Source organism: Canis lupus, chromosome 10, assembly GCF_003254725.2.
Source record: "Canis lupus dingo isolate Sandy chromosome 10, ASM325472v2, whole genome shotgun sequence".
NCBI lineage: Eukaryota > Metazoa > Chordata > Mammalia > Carnivora > Canidae > Canis > Canis lupus.
The window spans coordinates 22,318,493-22,332,080 of record NC_064252.1 but is presented as its reverse complement, the minus strand read 5'-3'; the positions used below and the strand labels follow the sequence as shown (position 1 = coordinate 22,332,080).

The 13,588-nt window shown below is 59.1% G+C and overlaps 1 protein-coding gene across 4 annotated transcripts in view; it reads left to right on the top strand.

The window, feature by feature from the left end:
• The window catches only part of PARVB (parvin beta), a 97,276-nt gene that overhangs the window by 39,994 nt on the left and 43,694 nt on the right, over positions 1-13,588 (top strand). For all 4 annotated transcript variants that reach the window (XM_025456990.3, XM_035721763.2, XM_025457000.3 and 1 more), the window contains exons 2-3: positions 8,113-8,202; positions 9,497-9,567. In XM_025456990.3, coding sequence (XP_025312775.1) covers positions 8,113-8,202; positions 9,497-9,567 — 161 coding nt within the window. The remainder of the gene's footprint in view (positions 1-8,112; positions 8,203-9,496; positions 9,568-13,588) is intronic.

The following is a 13,588-nucleotide window of genomic DNA, read 5'->3' as shown; positions in this document are numbered from 1 at the left end:
CCTCTAGTCCAGGGCATCCTGAGTGCAGTGAAGCTCGGGAGCCTGGCTGAGTGCTTGGGAGGGTGCACGGTTAGCAGAGGGCCCTGGGCAGGCTCTGGCGGCTGACGAGAAGGGACATGACTGGCGTCTGGGCGGTGACAGGTGTATCCACGGTGTTGTCTCCGGGCTGCTCCCGTCTCACCCGGCAGGGTTCCTGAGGATGCGGCCCCTTGGCCCCCCTCCTGCCCCTTTCCCAGCCTGATTCGGGCTGCACGCAAGTCCCTGGTATGCCCTAAGACAGATGCCATGGGATGATCCGTTCCGTAGAAGCACAGAGGAGCAGCTGAGGACAGGGCAATCCGAGGTTCTAGCCGGGTAGACGCCTCTTGCATCCAGAAGAAGGCATTTCCCGGAGCCTGGAGGTCTTGACAGAATTGCCTGGGGGAGATCCGATCCTTCACCCCCCAAGCCCACTGCTTCTCTCTTGCCCACACACGAAGCCGTGGGCGCGTGGCCCCCCGTGACTTGCTCAGGGCTGTGCCGCAGACACACAGCTCTCCCTGCAGGATGGAGCACCTACACCTGTCTGGATGCTCTGCGGCTGGGCTCTGGGTCCTGCTCCTCTGTCCTTCCTCGCCCCAGAGGTGAGTCCTCAGGACAGGCTTGGCTCTGGTGGGGCCTCCTTCCCCGGAGGATTGGCTGTCTCGGGCTTCAGGACCCACGGGGGCCACAGGCACCGACTCCTACCAGAATGTCTGGCGTGGCCCAGCCTTCCCGTCTCTCCCCGCCCTCGTCCCTTCCAGACCTAACACCGCTCCCGTCATTCTGGAGCAGAGCCTTTCCATCTTTTCTGTATGAATTTAGATGCGTACACCTAGAAATAGGTAGATCTGAGTCTCTGATTGTGTCATTTGCATAAACATCATGCTGTATCGTTTCGAAACCTGCTTTTGAAAATGCAACACGGTGACACGTGGTGCACTTAGAGCCTTCTCTACAGGTGCCAGGTGCTGGGTCAGGCTGTGGGGGCGGAGGGGCCGCAGCACATCCTTCCCCTCTGCCTGCTGCCGGCGCCGGTGCCGGACTCTCGGCAGCATGAGGGCAGGCCCCGAGCGTCCGGCCGAGTGCCAGTACCTAGGTGGCCTTCGACCCATGCTCGTTAGGTCAGTAGGGCTGTAGAGCCCGGGGCTTGCCGCTGCCTGAACAGGACAGACCTTCAGCTGTGAGCTCTCAAGGGGTTCAGGAGCACCTGCTGACCTGCTTTGGATTTTGCTTTATTGAAATGCTCACACATTTATTTTAGCCTCTAAACTGATTTTGTCTCTAGAAATGGGATGGAACTCGTGCCCCGGCAGAGCTAACCCCATAAATCAGATGTCAGCCGGAGCCACCCTTACGGTTTGGGGTACTTTCTTATTCCCGTGGTGTTGTCAGCACAGTTCAGACACTCAATCCCCTGCTGAGAAATAACCGCGAGTTAAACATACATAAATATATGGAGCTCGAGCATCCTTGTGACAAGGCCAGATCCCATTCCTCGGTAAAAACAAACCGGATCTGCCACTTTAAAGGTCAAGAGGCTCTTTCTTGTACGTTTTCCTGCTTGGATTGCTGAAAGTAATTTCTCTCTTGTCCCACATCCGGGTCGGGAAGGGCAGTGGCTCTCCCGGCGGCCGGCAGCTCCCACAGCCTTTGACCTTGGGCCGGACGCTGCCATCCATCCACTGTCCTGAGAATCATGGAGATTGAACCTGGGCATCGTAGCCTCCTGGGGAGGACCGGGCCTCACACTTCCGGGCCTTTGCAAGCATAGTGGTGCCAGAAAGAAACATCCCCCCTCCCCCCAAGTGTTGATCCTAGCTTGGTGTTGGAGCAATGTCTCTGCAGATGTCAGACAGGGTTGCCGTGTAGCCTCCTCTCCCCTAGTGGTCCAATCTGCTCTGCCTGAGATTTTACTGGGGCCTGCTTGCTTTTCATTCTTTCTTTCTTTCTTTCTTATTTCTAAGATTTTATCCATTTATTCATGAGACACACACACACACACACACACAGAGGCAGAGACACAGGCAGAGGGAGCAGCAGGCTCTGTGGGAAGGCTGATGCAGGACTCGATCCCAGGACCCCGGGATCACGACCTGAGCCGGAAGCAGGCACTCAACCACTGAGCCACCCAGGTGTCCCTGGGGTCCTATTTCTAACTGAGCTGTGAGATCTTCACAGGAAGTACAATTTGACTCATTGCTAGCGGAACCACTGTGTTAAGATCTCTGTGGCTGGTGAATTTAATTATTCAGAGAAACTCTGAGTTCTACAGAGGAACGACCCCTCCAAGTGCACAGAACGACCCCTCACTATTTGCAGAGGCCTGGAGAGCCTCACTGTTGGGTCCTCCTAAGCACCGGGCAGCTTCGGTCCTCCCGCCCGCCCAGTCCCCTCAAGGACCGGCCCTAACTAGGAGCATGTGTGTCTCGACCAGCATGGGTCGAGGGTCCCGAATGAACCCAGGCCGCTCTCCTGCCATTTTCAGGTTCCTCCTGAAGATGTGGGTCAGGTGATGCACTGTTTTGTTGGGATTTTCTCTTTGATCCTGTTCACATGGTGCGGCTGAAAATTCTCCTCCTGGTCTTTTGTTCTGCACGAAAACCAGGAAGCGTATGTATGGCGCAAAAAGCCTCCGCAGGTGGCAAAACATTGCTGCTGTGTTGAAATGTCAGAAAATGGAATTGTCACCGCCGCCGTAGCTTCCGAGGCCAGGGCCCCCCATCCCACCCTCGGGAGGCCTTTGTATGGTCCATGAAGCCCCACAGGTGAGTGCCCCGTGGGCTTCCTGCACCCCATCTCTGCAGGGGGTGTGTCGTGATTCCCCCCCCCCCCCCAGTCCTGCCCCGGCAGGCCCTCATGGAGCGAAAGAGGCTGAGGAGCCTTTGTGTGCTCAGACTCACGCTTCCCTGTCGGTGACCTTGCTTTGTGAGCCGGGCACTTTCAGGCTCCTGCTTCCCCAGTAATGTCAAAGGGAAAAAAAAAAACAAACCCAAGTTGCCTAAAAGCTTGTTTTTTTGGAAAGAGCCTGGGTATAAATAAATAAATGAAACCCATACAAAGGAAAAGATTTAAAAAAAAAAATCAAAGATGGAACCTTTGCATTTGGCCCGGGGTGTACATGGCAGGCTCTTTATGAGGTGCTTTCAAGTGTCGAGGTTATAGCTTCCAGTTCTTTCCTCTTTTTTATGTGCTTGTAATTCCAGGCCAGAGAGGTGTTTTTTTTTTTTTTTTTTTCTTTTTTTTTCTTAAGCCTTGCCCAGTCCTTGGGTGGGGTGATGGAAAGCCAACAGGCTTTGGAAACACGCCTGTATACATCGATCCAGCAGATGCTGAAAGCTCGCATGTATCGAGCGCCTACTGCATGCCAGCGATCGTTCCGCGCCCCCGCTCACTGAGCCTTGTAATCCCTCTCTGACCGATGCCCCATTTCACAGATGGCAGCTGAGGCACGGAGCAAATAACGCAGCTTGCCCAGGATCAGCTCGTCAGGGGTCGAGCCGGGATCTGAAACCAGCAGACCAGTTCCAGGGTTCGAAGCCTCCCTTCCGTTGCGAGGCTCCTCAAATGTGAAGACCTACGGTGTGCGCAGGAGCTGACTTAGCGCGGGCGTGGGTGGGCAGACGGTCCGGGGAAGAGAAGGTCGTGGGGCTGCGCAATGTGAGCTAGGCACAGAGGAGCCCGGGGGTGGGAAGGGAGCACCCAGGACGGCTTCCTGGCAGAGGTTGCCAGGAAGCTGAAGCTTGAAGGTGCGTAGGACTTAGTTTGGCATAAGGAGGCGCCAGACCGTGTAGAACCAGGGTCAGTCCTGACTCTGGGGCTCCCTGGGCACTGGGGGGGGGTGGCGCATGCGTCAGGTGCCTTCACATCTAACAGATGCCAGCCCAGCCAGGACCCAGCCACTCCTCACACACTTGTTAGGAGATGTAGTGAACAGGTGTCGCAGAAGGTGCCCGGCACATAGTAGGTATTCAGGATACATTAGCGGCGCTCCGTCCACTTCCACGGACGGGTGGGAACACGGATTGTGCGTGCACTGCGACCTGCGGTTGCAAACCCGTCGCCCCCGGTGGGCCCACAGAATTGGAATGATCTGCTCATGTTTGTAAGTGCACTAAACCCTAAATGTTCGCTTTTGTGAAAGCTCACAAGACTGGAGACTGCCGTTTGCATGTCCCGGTCTGCCCCCTGCCCCCGGCTGGGTGAGGGGGTGGCCGTCCCCGAAGGGGCACCTGTGCCATCCAGGGCTCCCCCTCGGCTCTGCCGTCCGACCTGGCCTCCATCGCCTCCCCCAACCTCCTGGCTTCCCCCCCACCCCAGGTCCCCTCTGCACCCGCCCCGGCCACACAGTGGCACCCCCGGAAGGTGAGCTTGGGTGCGGCAGGAACCTTTGCCACCGACTTCCTCGCGGTTGGCTGTCAGGTTTTGTGGGGACGAGGGCGTGCATCTCACAACCGCAGTGCACCCTCAGGACGTCACTGAGTCCTCAGCCTCGTGACGCGGAGCCCCCCACTCCCCCCACCCCGAATGTCCACACCCGGCGTGCGCACCAGGCGCCAGCTCTCCCGGGCCAGCGGATCTTTCTCTGTGACTCAAGGGGGCCGGCGTTTCGCATCTTTGAAGTGTTCGGGTTTCTGGCAAATGGGCCGGTACTTTAAAAACAAGAACGTTCCAGGATTAATGGAAAGCCGCAAGACTGGCAGAGTGGGGTCCTTGGGGGAAAAGCCGTGGTTCGAGAGGAGCCCCTCCCTCCCAAAAGTCAGACTGACCCTTGGAAGGACGGTAATCAGATTCAGACGGAAAGATCCTTGGCGACGGGGCTGTGTCTCTCGGGGAACCCAGGCTGGGAGAAACAGAGTCCTGAAGAGGCATCTGCCGTGGTTCAGCATCGATGTGGGTGCCACGGGGGGGCTTCCGGGGTCCAGGCTCTCATCTGTCACCCGTATGCTTTGCAGAGTCCCAAAGCCCCGCCTCCAGATTCTTGCCGTCTTTCAAGGCTGCGCTCCATTGCTGCCTCCTCCAGGAAGCCTTCCCTGGTCCTTCCTGGGGTGCGGGAGAGCCACGCCTCCCCTTCTTCACTCTTTCCTCGCTTTGTCCTTCTGTTGGAGTCTGTTTTCCCACCTCCTTCCTGTGCCCCCCCTTCCCAGAGCCTGTGCCCCCGAACCAGGAGCCGAGCATTCATGATCTCACTTATTCCTCACTGCTCCCTGGCAGTCAGACACTGCTGTCACCCCCGCATTACAGGTGAGGAAACTGAGGCCTGGCAAGGTGAAGGGACCCCTCCAGGCCACATGCCCACGTGTGGTAAGGTGGGATTCGAACCCCGGGCCCTGTGGTCACAGACCTGGGCCCGTGTCTGCTGGCCCGGTCCTTGTTTCCTTCAGAGCTTTGCACATGGCGAGCTCCTTGGAATGTGCCGTGGAGCCAGAGCCCGGGCGGGTCTGTGGGAGCGTCTCTCGTTTAGGGAGGTCGAGAAATCTCGGGTCCTGTTTAGTGTTATCTTTGGTGTCCAGGGCGGCGTGGAAACTTCTCTGTTTCCATGTGACCCAATTTCTATGCTTTGAAAATGCTGTTTCCTCTCTGTTCCCCTGCTCTTGTCTCTGAGGTCAGGTAGCGGGGCCGTGTGCCCGGAAGCCTTTGAGTGTCCATCCCGCTGCCCTCCCGCCGTCACTCTGGCACGCGGCCTGTGTCCTGGGGAGCGCGGGACCCTGTGGCGTCTTTCCTGAGCCGAGTGACAGGCTCGTTGTCACGACTCAGCTGCGTGGCTCACCTGTGCCCGGAGGCCCCCACCTGCACCACCCTCTGCGTGGGTGAAGCCCTTGTCGGGCTGTGAGCATAAGCGCATCTCCGACCGCCTGGACCCGAAGGGACCTCCCTGGCCTCTCTGTCCTTCTGTGACTTAGGATTTAGGAGTTTAGGGTCTCTGTGCACACCCAGCTCTCCCTCAGTATCCCCCCTCCTGCTTTCCTTTTTCTGCCTCTGAGAGCGGTTTGCTGGCTGGGATGCTCTTTGCAGCTCACTACGTAGCACAAGCAATTGCTGAAATGTGGTGACTGTCCCCTGAGCTGGCCGGGGTGGCCCGTGGGCATCCGTGGACTATCGCTGGGCGAGCGGGGCCCAGCACCTCAGATCCCATGGGTGCCTCATCGCACTTGTGTGCGTCTTGCACAAAGTTAAGCCAAGGGTTTGGGGAGAAAACGATGGCTGTGCATGGGGTGGGGAGGACGGGGATGGGGTGTGCGTGTGCGGGGCCGACCGCGGGGCTGACTTCCAGCTCCAGACCGGGATGTTGTTGGCAGAGGGTCCACTTTTTTTCTTCCCTTTCTTTTTTTATTGTGGTAACACATACATAACATAAAATGTATCATTTTAACCCTTTGTGAGCGCGCTTCCGTGGCATTAGGTCCGCTCACCGTGTGGTGAGGCCACCGCCACCCTTGTCCTGAAGCTCTTCATCGGCCCGCACTGAAACCCCGTCCACGTTAAACACGAGCCCCCTCCTCCCACGGACTTTGTGTCAGTGGATCTGGTGACTCTGGGTCCCTCACCGCGTGACTGCAGTCGTGCAGTGTTTGTTCTGTGGCTGTGTCACGCGGCGTGCTGCCCTCGAGGTTCATCGCGTGGCAGCAGGTGTCAGGAGGTCCTTCCTTTCCACGGGCGGTTAGCGTGGCGTCGCGCAGGTAGATATAGATCATGTCTCGCTCCTTTTGTGAATTGTGCTGCTGTGGGACACGGGGATGCGAGAGTCTCCTTTGTAAAAAGCCTGGTCTCAGCACCTTCCCTGATGTGAGACGCGGCAGCCTAGGGGCCACTGCTGTTGTCCTCATGCCAGGTGGAGGGGCTGGTCCACAGAGCCCAGCGTGTGCCTGGCTCGGGGCTGGAGACCTACGTTCATCGTCATTCGTCCTCCCAGGGGGTCCTGAGGGGTTACTGGGACTTGCCTGGGGTTGCACCGCCAGCAAAGTTGCCGGGGAGGGAGGACCACCCCAGCCTGCCCGCTCCCAAGCCTTAGGCCCTGTCCTCTTGGTTACTCTTAAGATGCCCGGATAGGCAGTGTGAACGGTTTGAGGCAACCACGGCATTGGACTCCCTTCCAAGTACTAACCAGGCCTGACCCTGCTTAGCTTCCGAGATCAGACGAGATCGGGCGCGTTAACCACGGCATTGGAAACGGAAACAGGTTTTCATGTGGGAGAGAAGGCCCTGGCACACTGGTGATGGGGGGAGTCACCCAGAAGAGGCCGGTGCATGGCGTGTGGTTGGTCGGGGACGGCGATGGTTGCCCGAGAACGGGGCTCTCGACCAGGGCCGCCAAAGGCAGCAGGTGCCTGGGCCCCACCTGTTGAATCAGATCTTGGGGCTGGAAGCTTGAGTCCCAGGGGTACCTGGACGCACATACGCACTCATGTGTGCACACCCACACACACCCATGCACACACACACGGCAGATGCCCATGTCCACACTGCAGGTCACAGCCCCGCCAGCTTGAAGCCTCGGGTCTGGTTTGTTATATTCTGTTCTGTGCTCTGGTGCCCCTAGCGCTGGCCACCCCTGCCATCCAGTTTCCATCCCCTTGAACCTGACCATCGACAACAGCATTGCCTTCAATTCTGGACTTGCCTGCGTGTGGGCTGGGAGTGGCCTCTGCCTCCAGATCCCACCGCTGAGGACACGGCTCTCCAGGGAGCGGGGGGGGGGGGGGGGGGGGAAGGGGTGCGGGGCGGAGCAGGGGGTCCCTCCTTTCTCCTTTGCAGGCCCTGTCGCTGCAAATCCAGCTTGGTCCATCTCTGGGGTGTTGGGCGGATCTGGAAGCGTCTAGAAGCTTCCGTGTCTGAGTCATGTATTCCAGAGAGCAGTGGAAACAGACTGGCAGGGCTTGGCGGGCATCAGGAAATACTTGGCGCAGGAGGGAAGAGCTGCAGGATGTATTCTTGGTTCAGAGCATTTTTGCTCGGACTCTTTCTGGGCGACAGGCCATTGAGGAATGTTTGTTAAATGCTTCCAAAGCGGGCGTTGATGCCTGTGTTTCCGCGGCCGGCACGCGAAGCCGTGGCACCGTATTTACACTGACCCGTGCTCTCCTTTCTCGACAGTGAGTGACCTGCAGGAAGAAGGCAGACATGCCATCAACTCACCGATGTCCCCCGCCTCGGCGGATGTTCACCCCGAAGACACCCTGCTAGGTACTGTGGGTCCCGCCAGCCCCCTGGTTGCAATGTCACTGAGCCCCCGCGGCTGGCAAGGCTGGGGTGGGGGAGCCCCAGAGCCGTGGCCTGGTGATCAGATGCCAAGCGGGGGCGGCGAGTGGGCGGGGGGGTCATCCGAGAGAGCATCTGGGGCTCCTAGCTCAAGGTCACGTTTAGAAACGTCTTCAGGGGAAAAAAATAATCCGGCCTTCCTCTGTAAGCTTCTGCCTCTGTGATTTCAAACACCCGTCCGCACGACGACAAGGCCAACGGGTCGAGGGTTGGCTGCCGTTGAGGACACAGCCCGTCACAGGCGCAGTTCCCGAGGTCGGGGAAGATGTGGCCTCTCTTTTCTCATGGGAAAGGCTGGGTGGAGGTAGGGCGGGCAGGTGCCGACTAGAGAGTAGGATACTCTTGGTGGGCTCCGGGGGCTTTCCGAGCCGTCTGTACCGGGCCCCGGGGGGTTTGGGCAGGGGCTGGTGGGCTGGGAGCATGAGAGCCCAGGAGAATAGGCGGCAGCTGGGGAGTGGGCTCTGAGGGGGGGTGTGTGCATCAAAGGCAGTCACAGGGGACTTGTTTGCTGTCTTGGGGACTGGCCAGTCCTAGGAGGAGCGGTGTTTCTAGGTCCCCAGGCTCCGAGACATCAACATAATTAATAGGCCCTAAGCTCTGCCCAAGCCAGAGCTGTCCCACCCGGGCCCCGGGCGTGCTGGGTGGGACCCACCACGTGGGTCTCCTTCCCGGGGGCCGCTGCTCCCCTTTGTTCTGGATGGCGCCTGGCCTCCAGGGTCGTTCCCGCTGGCGCCCCTCCTCCTCGCTGTCCCTCTGGAGCAGCTCGCTGGGCCCCACTGTCTGTGGATCAAGGCCTGGTTGTGGGTAACAAATAAACAGGACAGGGATGAACACATTTTATTGGGAAATGTCACCTCCTTCCTTTTTCTTTTTTGCAATTAAAAAAATTTTTTGCCCTAATATTTTACAGAATGGTGAGCTTTGTCAGTGCACGTATTTATTAACGGTGGCTGTGCGGCGCTTTTCCCGCAGATTCAGGCCGTGTGCATGCCTCCCTCGCCCTTCTTCCCCGGCTGGGGGTGGTGGTGGTAGAGGATGGCTGCCTCCCTTTCGGGAGAAGGGATGTGTGGCTGCGCAGGGCTGGTGGGGTGACCCCCCCGGGACGATGACTGGGGTCTCTGCTCTCAATCCCTGTCCCCCACTTTGGGCAGGGGCAGCCAGCTGTCCCTGCACCCCTGCCACTCCCACTAGTGCTTGACCGCAACTCCCCCCCCCGCAGAGGAGAACGAGGAGCGCACGATGATCGACCCCACCTCCAAGGACGACCCCAAATTCAAGGAGCTTGTCAAGGTAAGGGGCACCCCGGTCAGTACATTCCTTCTGGGCTGTGGCGGGTGATGGCTGGGCAGGGTGGGGGTGGAGGGCAAGGGGCCGAGCCCCAGAGCTGGTCCCGGGGGTCAGGGAAGCGGTGACAGGAGGGCTGGGGGCCCCATGGCCGCCTCGGGGCGTCAGTGGTGGCTTCTGTCTCCTTAGCCTGGTTTCTGAGCTCCGGCTCAGTAGTGAGGCCGTATTTTTGGCGTCTTGGCGTGTCTGAGTGCCGATTGCAGTTTTGAGTGTTCTGATCTGAGCCACAATAGGGCTTCAGAAGTTAATCCCCCCGATGGATGAGCAAAGGCTTGGGTGCTGACAGCATCCTCACCCCGAGAGGCCCTGCTCTGCACTAGAGCAGCTGGCCGTGGGAAAGCTCTCACTTCTGCAGCCTGAGGCCGACGCGGGTGACCCCCGGGCTCTGCGGACACCACGTAGGACAGTCCATGCCGCCGACGGAGGCTGTTAGAAGTGCTTTTCTTTTTCTTTCTTTCTTTCTTTTTTTAATCTCATTTATTTATTCATGAGAGACACAGAGAGAGGCAGAGACCCAGGCAGAGGGAGAGGCAGGCTCCCTGGGAGGAGCCGGATGCGGGACTCGATTCCAGGACCCCGGGATCACGGCCTGAGCCAAAGGCAGACGCTCAACTGCTGAGCCACCCAGCTGCTCCCTAGAAGCACTTTTCAAAAAGCTTCTCCACCTTAGTCAGCGCTGTCGGACCCGGGGTGGTGCAGACCGTGTACTCACAGCCGCTGATGCAGGATAAGGAAAATCTTTGCAAGCCGCGTCCTGTAAAAAACTGGCATCCTGAAAAAAATGACCAGGAAACGGTCCATGTTAGGGCCCGCCCCCAAAAACGTTGATTCTTAGCAACTTAGGTTACCTGGTTTGCTTTATGAAGAATGTTTTTTCTCCCCTGAATACCTGCTCTGTTCCTCTGAACACAAGAAAGTTGGTGAGGAAAGGGACCCTGTCTTTCAGCCGCCAAAATGTCACTACGGGGGATGCCTCAGTAGCACAAAGGGTCTGTGCTGCCTCAGTGAGGCTTCTCCAGAGAAACAGAACCAACAGAATGGATCCATCCGTCCATCCATCCATCCGTCTCCATGTAGGAGATTTATTATGACAAACTGGCTCACGGGATTGGAGTCACACGATCTGCCTCCTGCAGTGGAGACGCCGGAGAGCAGGTGGTGTAGGTCCAAGGCCGTCAGGTGGGGGACGGTGAATCCCGCCTTACTCATTTTAGCCTCATTTTTGTAATTCGGGCCCCCAGTGGGTTGCATGAGGCCTGTCCGTGTCCACGGCCATCCACGTTGTCGGGGGAGGCTCCACTTTGCTCAGTCCACCAGTTCTAACGCTAATCTGGAAGCATCCTCACCGACGCAGCCAGAAGGAAGGTTGGAACCGCCTTCTGGGCCTTCGGTGGCCCCGTCCGGCTGACACGTTGTGTTAACCGCCACAAACAGCTTTCTGCTTTCTGCTTCTTCCAGCGTTTGAGCAAAGCTGGAGAGCTGGCAAGCATTGCCTCCCTGGGAACCCCCAGGGGACCTGGTGCCATCCTCACGTTCCCGTGGGGACCGAGGGGAGAGGCACCGCCAGGTTATACCACGTGTTAGTGACGTGCACGGGCCTGAATGGGTCTAGCCATCTGGCACCGTGTTCACGGAGCCCGGGTTGAATGTCGGGTGCCACGTCGGGCCCTGGGAGTGGCGAGATGGTCATCAGATCACCTTCCTCCTGTGTGGGGTCTGCTTCAGCTCCTCTGGGATTCACCGGGCCCTGTGGGCTTCTCTGGTGCTGCTGCCTCTCCTAAGACCACAGGCTGTTTTGGCCCCTCCAGGGTGAGGGCTGGCCAGTTGCATGCCCTTCCTCAGGCCACATGGAGGGGACCAGAGCGTCTCTGCATCCAGGGCGGCCGGCACAGCGGGACCTGAGTGTGGGCTCTGGGTACTCCACCTCTTCTGGATCCCGGATGTGGCTGACGGGCCACGTGGCAGGGTATGGGGTGTGCTGGTGAGAGCGGCTGGCGGCACGGGCAGGTCCGTGCCCCATCAGACAAAGTAGGATGAAGGCCCAGAAGGCACCGGAGAGTGAGCGCCTCTGCCTTAGTTCCCCACTGGGTGGTTGGGAGGGCCATGCTCCAGTTTTCTTACAAAGCTGTGGTCAGCTCAGTGGTACCCCTGCCTCCCCTCCTTCCTGCTCCCTCTTGCTAGTCTAGGGATGCCCCCCCCCCGGGCACCCCAGCAAGAGAGCAGCAGTGAACTTGGCCCTGGGCTTGCTTTCTGGGGAACCCCGGGGTGGTGGGCTGAGTCCTGGCCGCTGAAGATGTCGATGTGAATACTGTTACCTCCTTACGTGGCAAGAGGACGACCCTGGAGATGTAACGCAGGGGTCTTGGTTTGGGAGATGATGCTGGGTCTCCCGGGTGGGCCCGGTCCCTGCACGAGGGTCCTTAGAAGAGGGCGGGGCAGGGGAGATTTGCCCGTGGATGGAGGTGCAGCATCGCAGGCTTGGAAGGTGCAGAAAGGGGCCGTGCGCCAAGGACGCGGGCATCGCCTAGAAGCTGCAGGAGGGGAGGAAACATTCTCCCTGAGAACCTCCAGAAGGAGCCAGGCCTCCCAACACCCAGTGGCCGGAGCCCTGTGTGGCTGACTTTGGATTTCTGACCTCCAGGGCTGTAAGACAGTACCCTGCGGCTGTGGCGGCCACCAGATTTGTGGTCCTTTGTTAGAGTGGCCATAGGAAACTGGGACACCAGGCTAAGTCACCTGCCTTCCCCAAACTGCTGCCCCCAGCGGCTGGGTCTGCTGGCCACCCGGTTCCTGGAAGGACCAGCTGCGAGACTCTGAGGTCTGCTCCTGCGGCCCTCCCGCCAGCCTGGAGTGCATGTGCCAGGAGACGGGCAATTTCTGGAAGGTTCTGACTGCTTTCAGACTGCAGGCAGCAGCATCTCGAGGCAGGCTCGCGGCATATTTTTCACTTCATCAAGCATTTTCCAAAGTGAGCGTTAACGCAGCAAGCAGGACGGGTGCGCTGGGTTGGCTGGCTGCGCCTTGCTGGTAGCTGTAGTGGCGGCGTGCGGGAACGTGCGGGAAATATTAGTTCTCACCAGCGAGAGCCTTTTTCAACAGAGACACATGCAGGCGGTGGCATGGGGGATGCTGGAGCTGAGCTTTGGCTGCCTTGGGTTCACGCATGTTCACCGGGCGTGTGGGCTGCAGGCTGTGCGGCCTGGGGGTGTCCGAGTCGGGGTCTGCTCCCCTCAGCATCCCCTCACTGGGCGGGGGGGTGGGGGCAGCCCGCCATCCTCTCCTGGGACAGGCGGCTGGCACCACGGCCTGTCCCGGGGCGGGGGGTGATGTGGGTGGGGGGCAGCCCAGCCCGCATCACTTCCAACACCTTCCCTTTTTGTTTGCTGTGCTGGCGCCACCGGCCTCCTTGCCGCTGAGCATGTGCTCACCCAGGTGTGAGGTCAGGCAGGCAGGTCCCCCAAGCCCACCCTCACTTCTGACACTGATTACACGTTTGGGGTCCTCAGGACGACTTGTAGGTTTGACACTAGAAAGACTCCCGGAACTCACCATGTGCTGCCACACGCCCGGTCATGGGTCATCACGGTGCAAGGATGCGGGTAAAAACCCGCCAAGGGAGGATGCAGATAGGGCAGGCCCAGGGGGGCACCGAACGTGGCACTTCCAGGTGTCTTCTCCTGGTGGCCTCATGCACAGTGTCACTTAGTGGCACTGATACGATGGTATCGTTGAGCGTTGCTAGCCAGGGAAGCTCCCTGAGCCTCGTGGTCCGGCGTGGTTATGGGGGTGCCATCCCGCAGTTTGCCTGACTGCCCTCCAGGGCCAACCTGTCTCCAGCCCTCACGCGTGGCCAGTAGAGTGTGGCCCAAAGCCCGCGCCCTAAGCCACATTGGTCCTTTGTGGCCAGCCCGAAGCCCCCGTGTAAACCACCCGGCAGGATGCTCCAGGGGCCCCGGAGACCACCCCC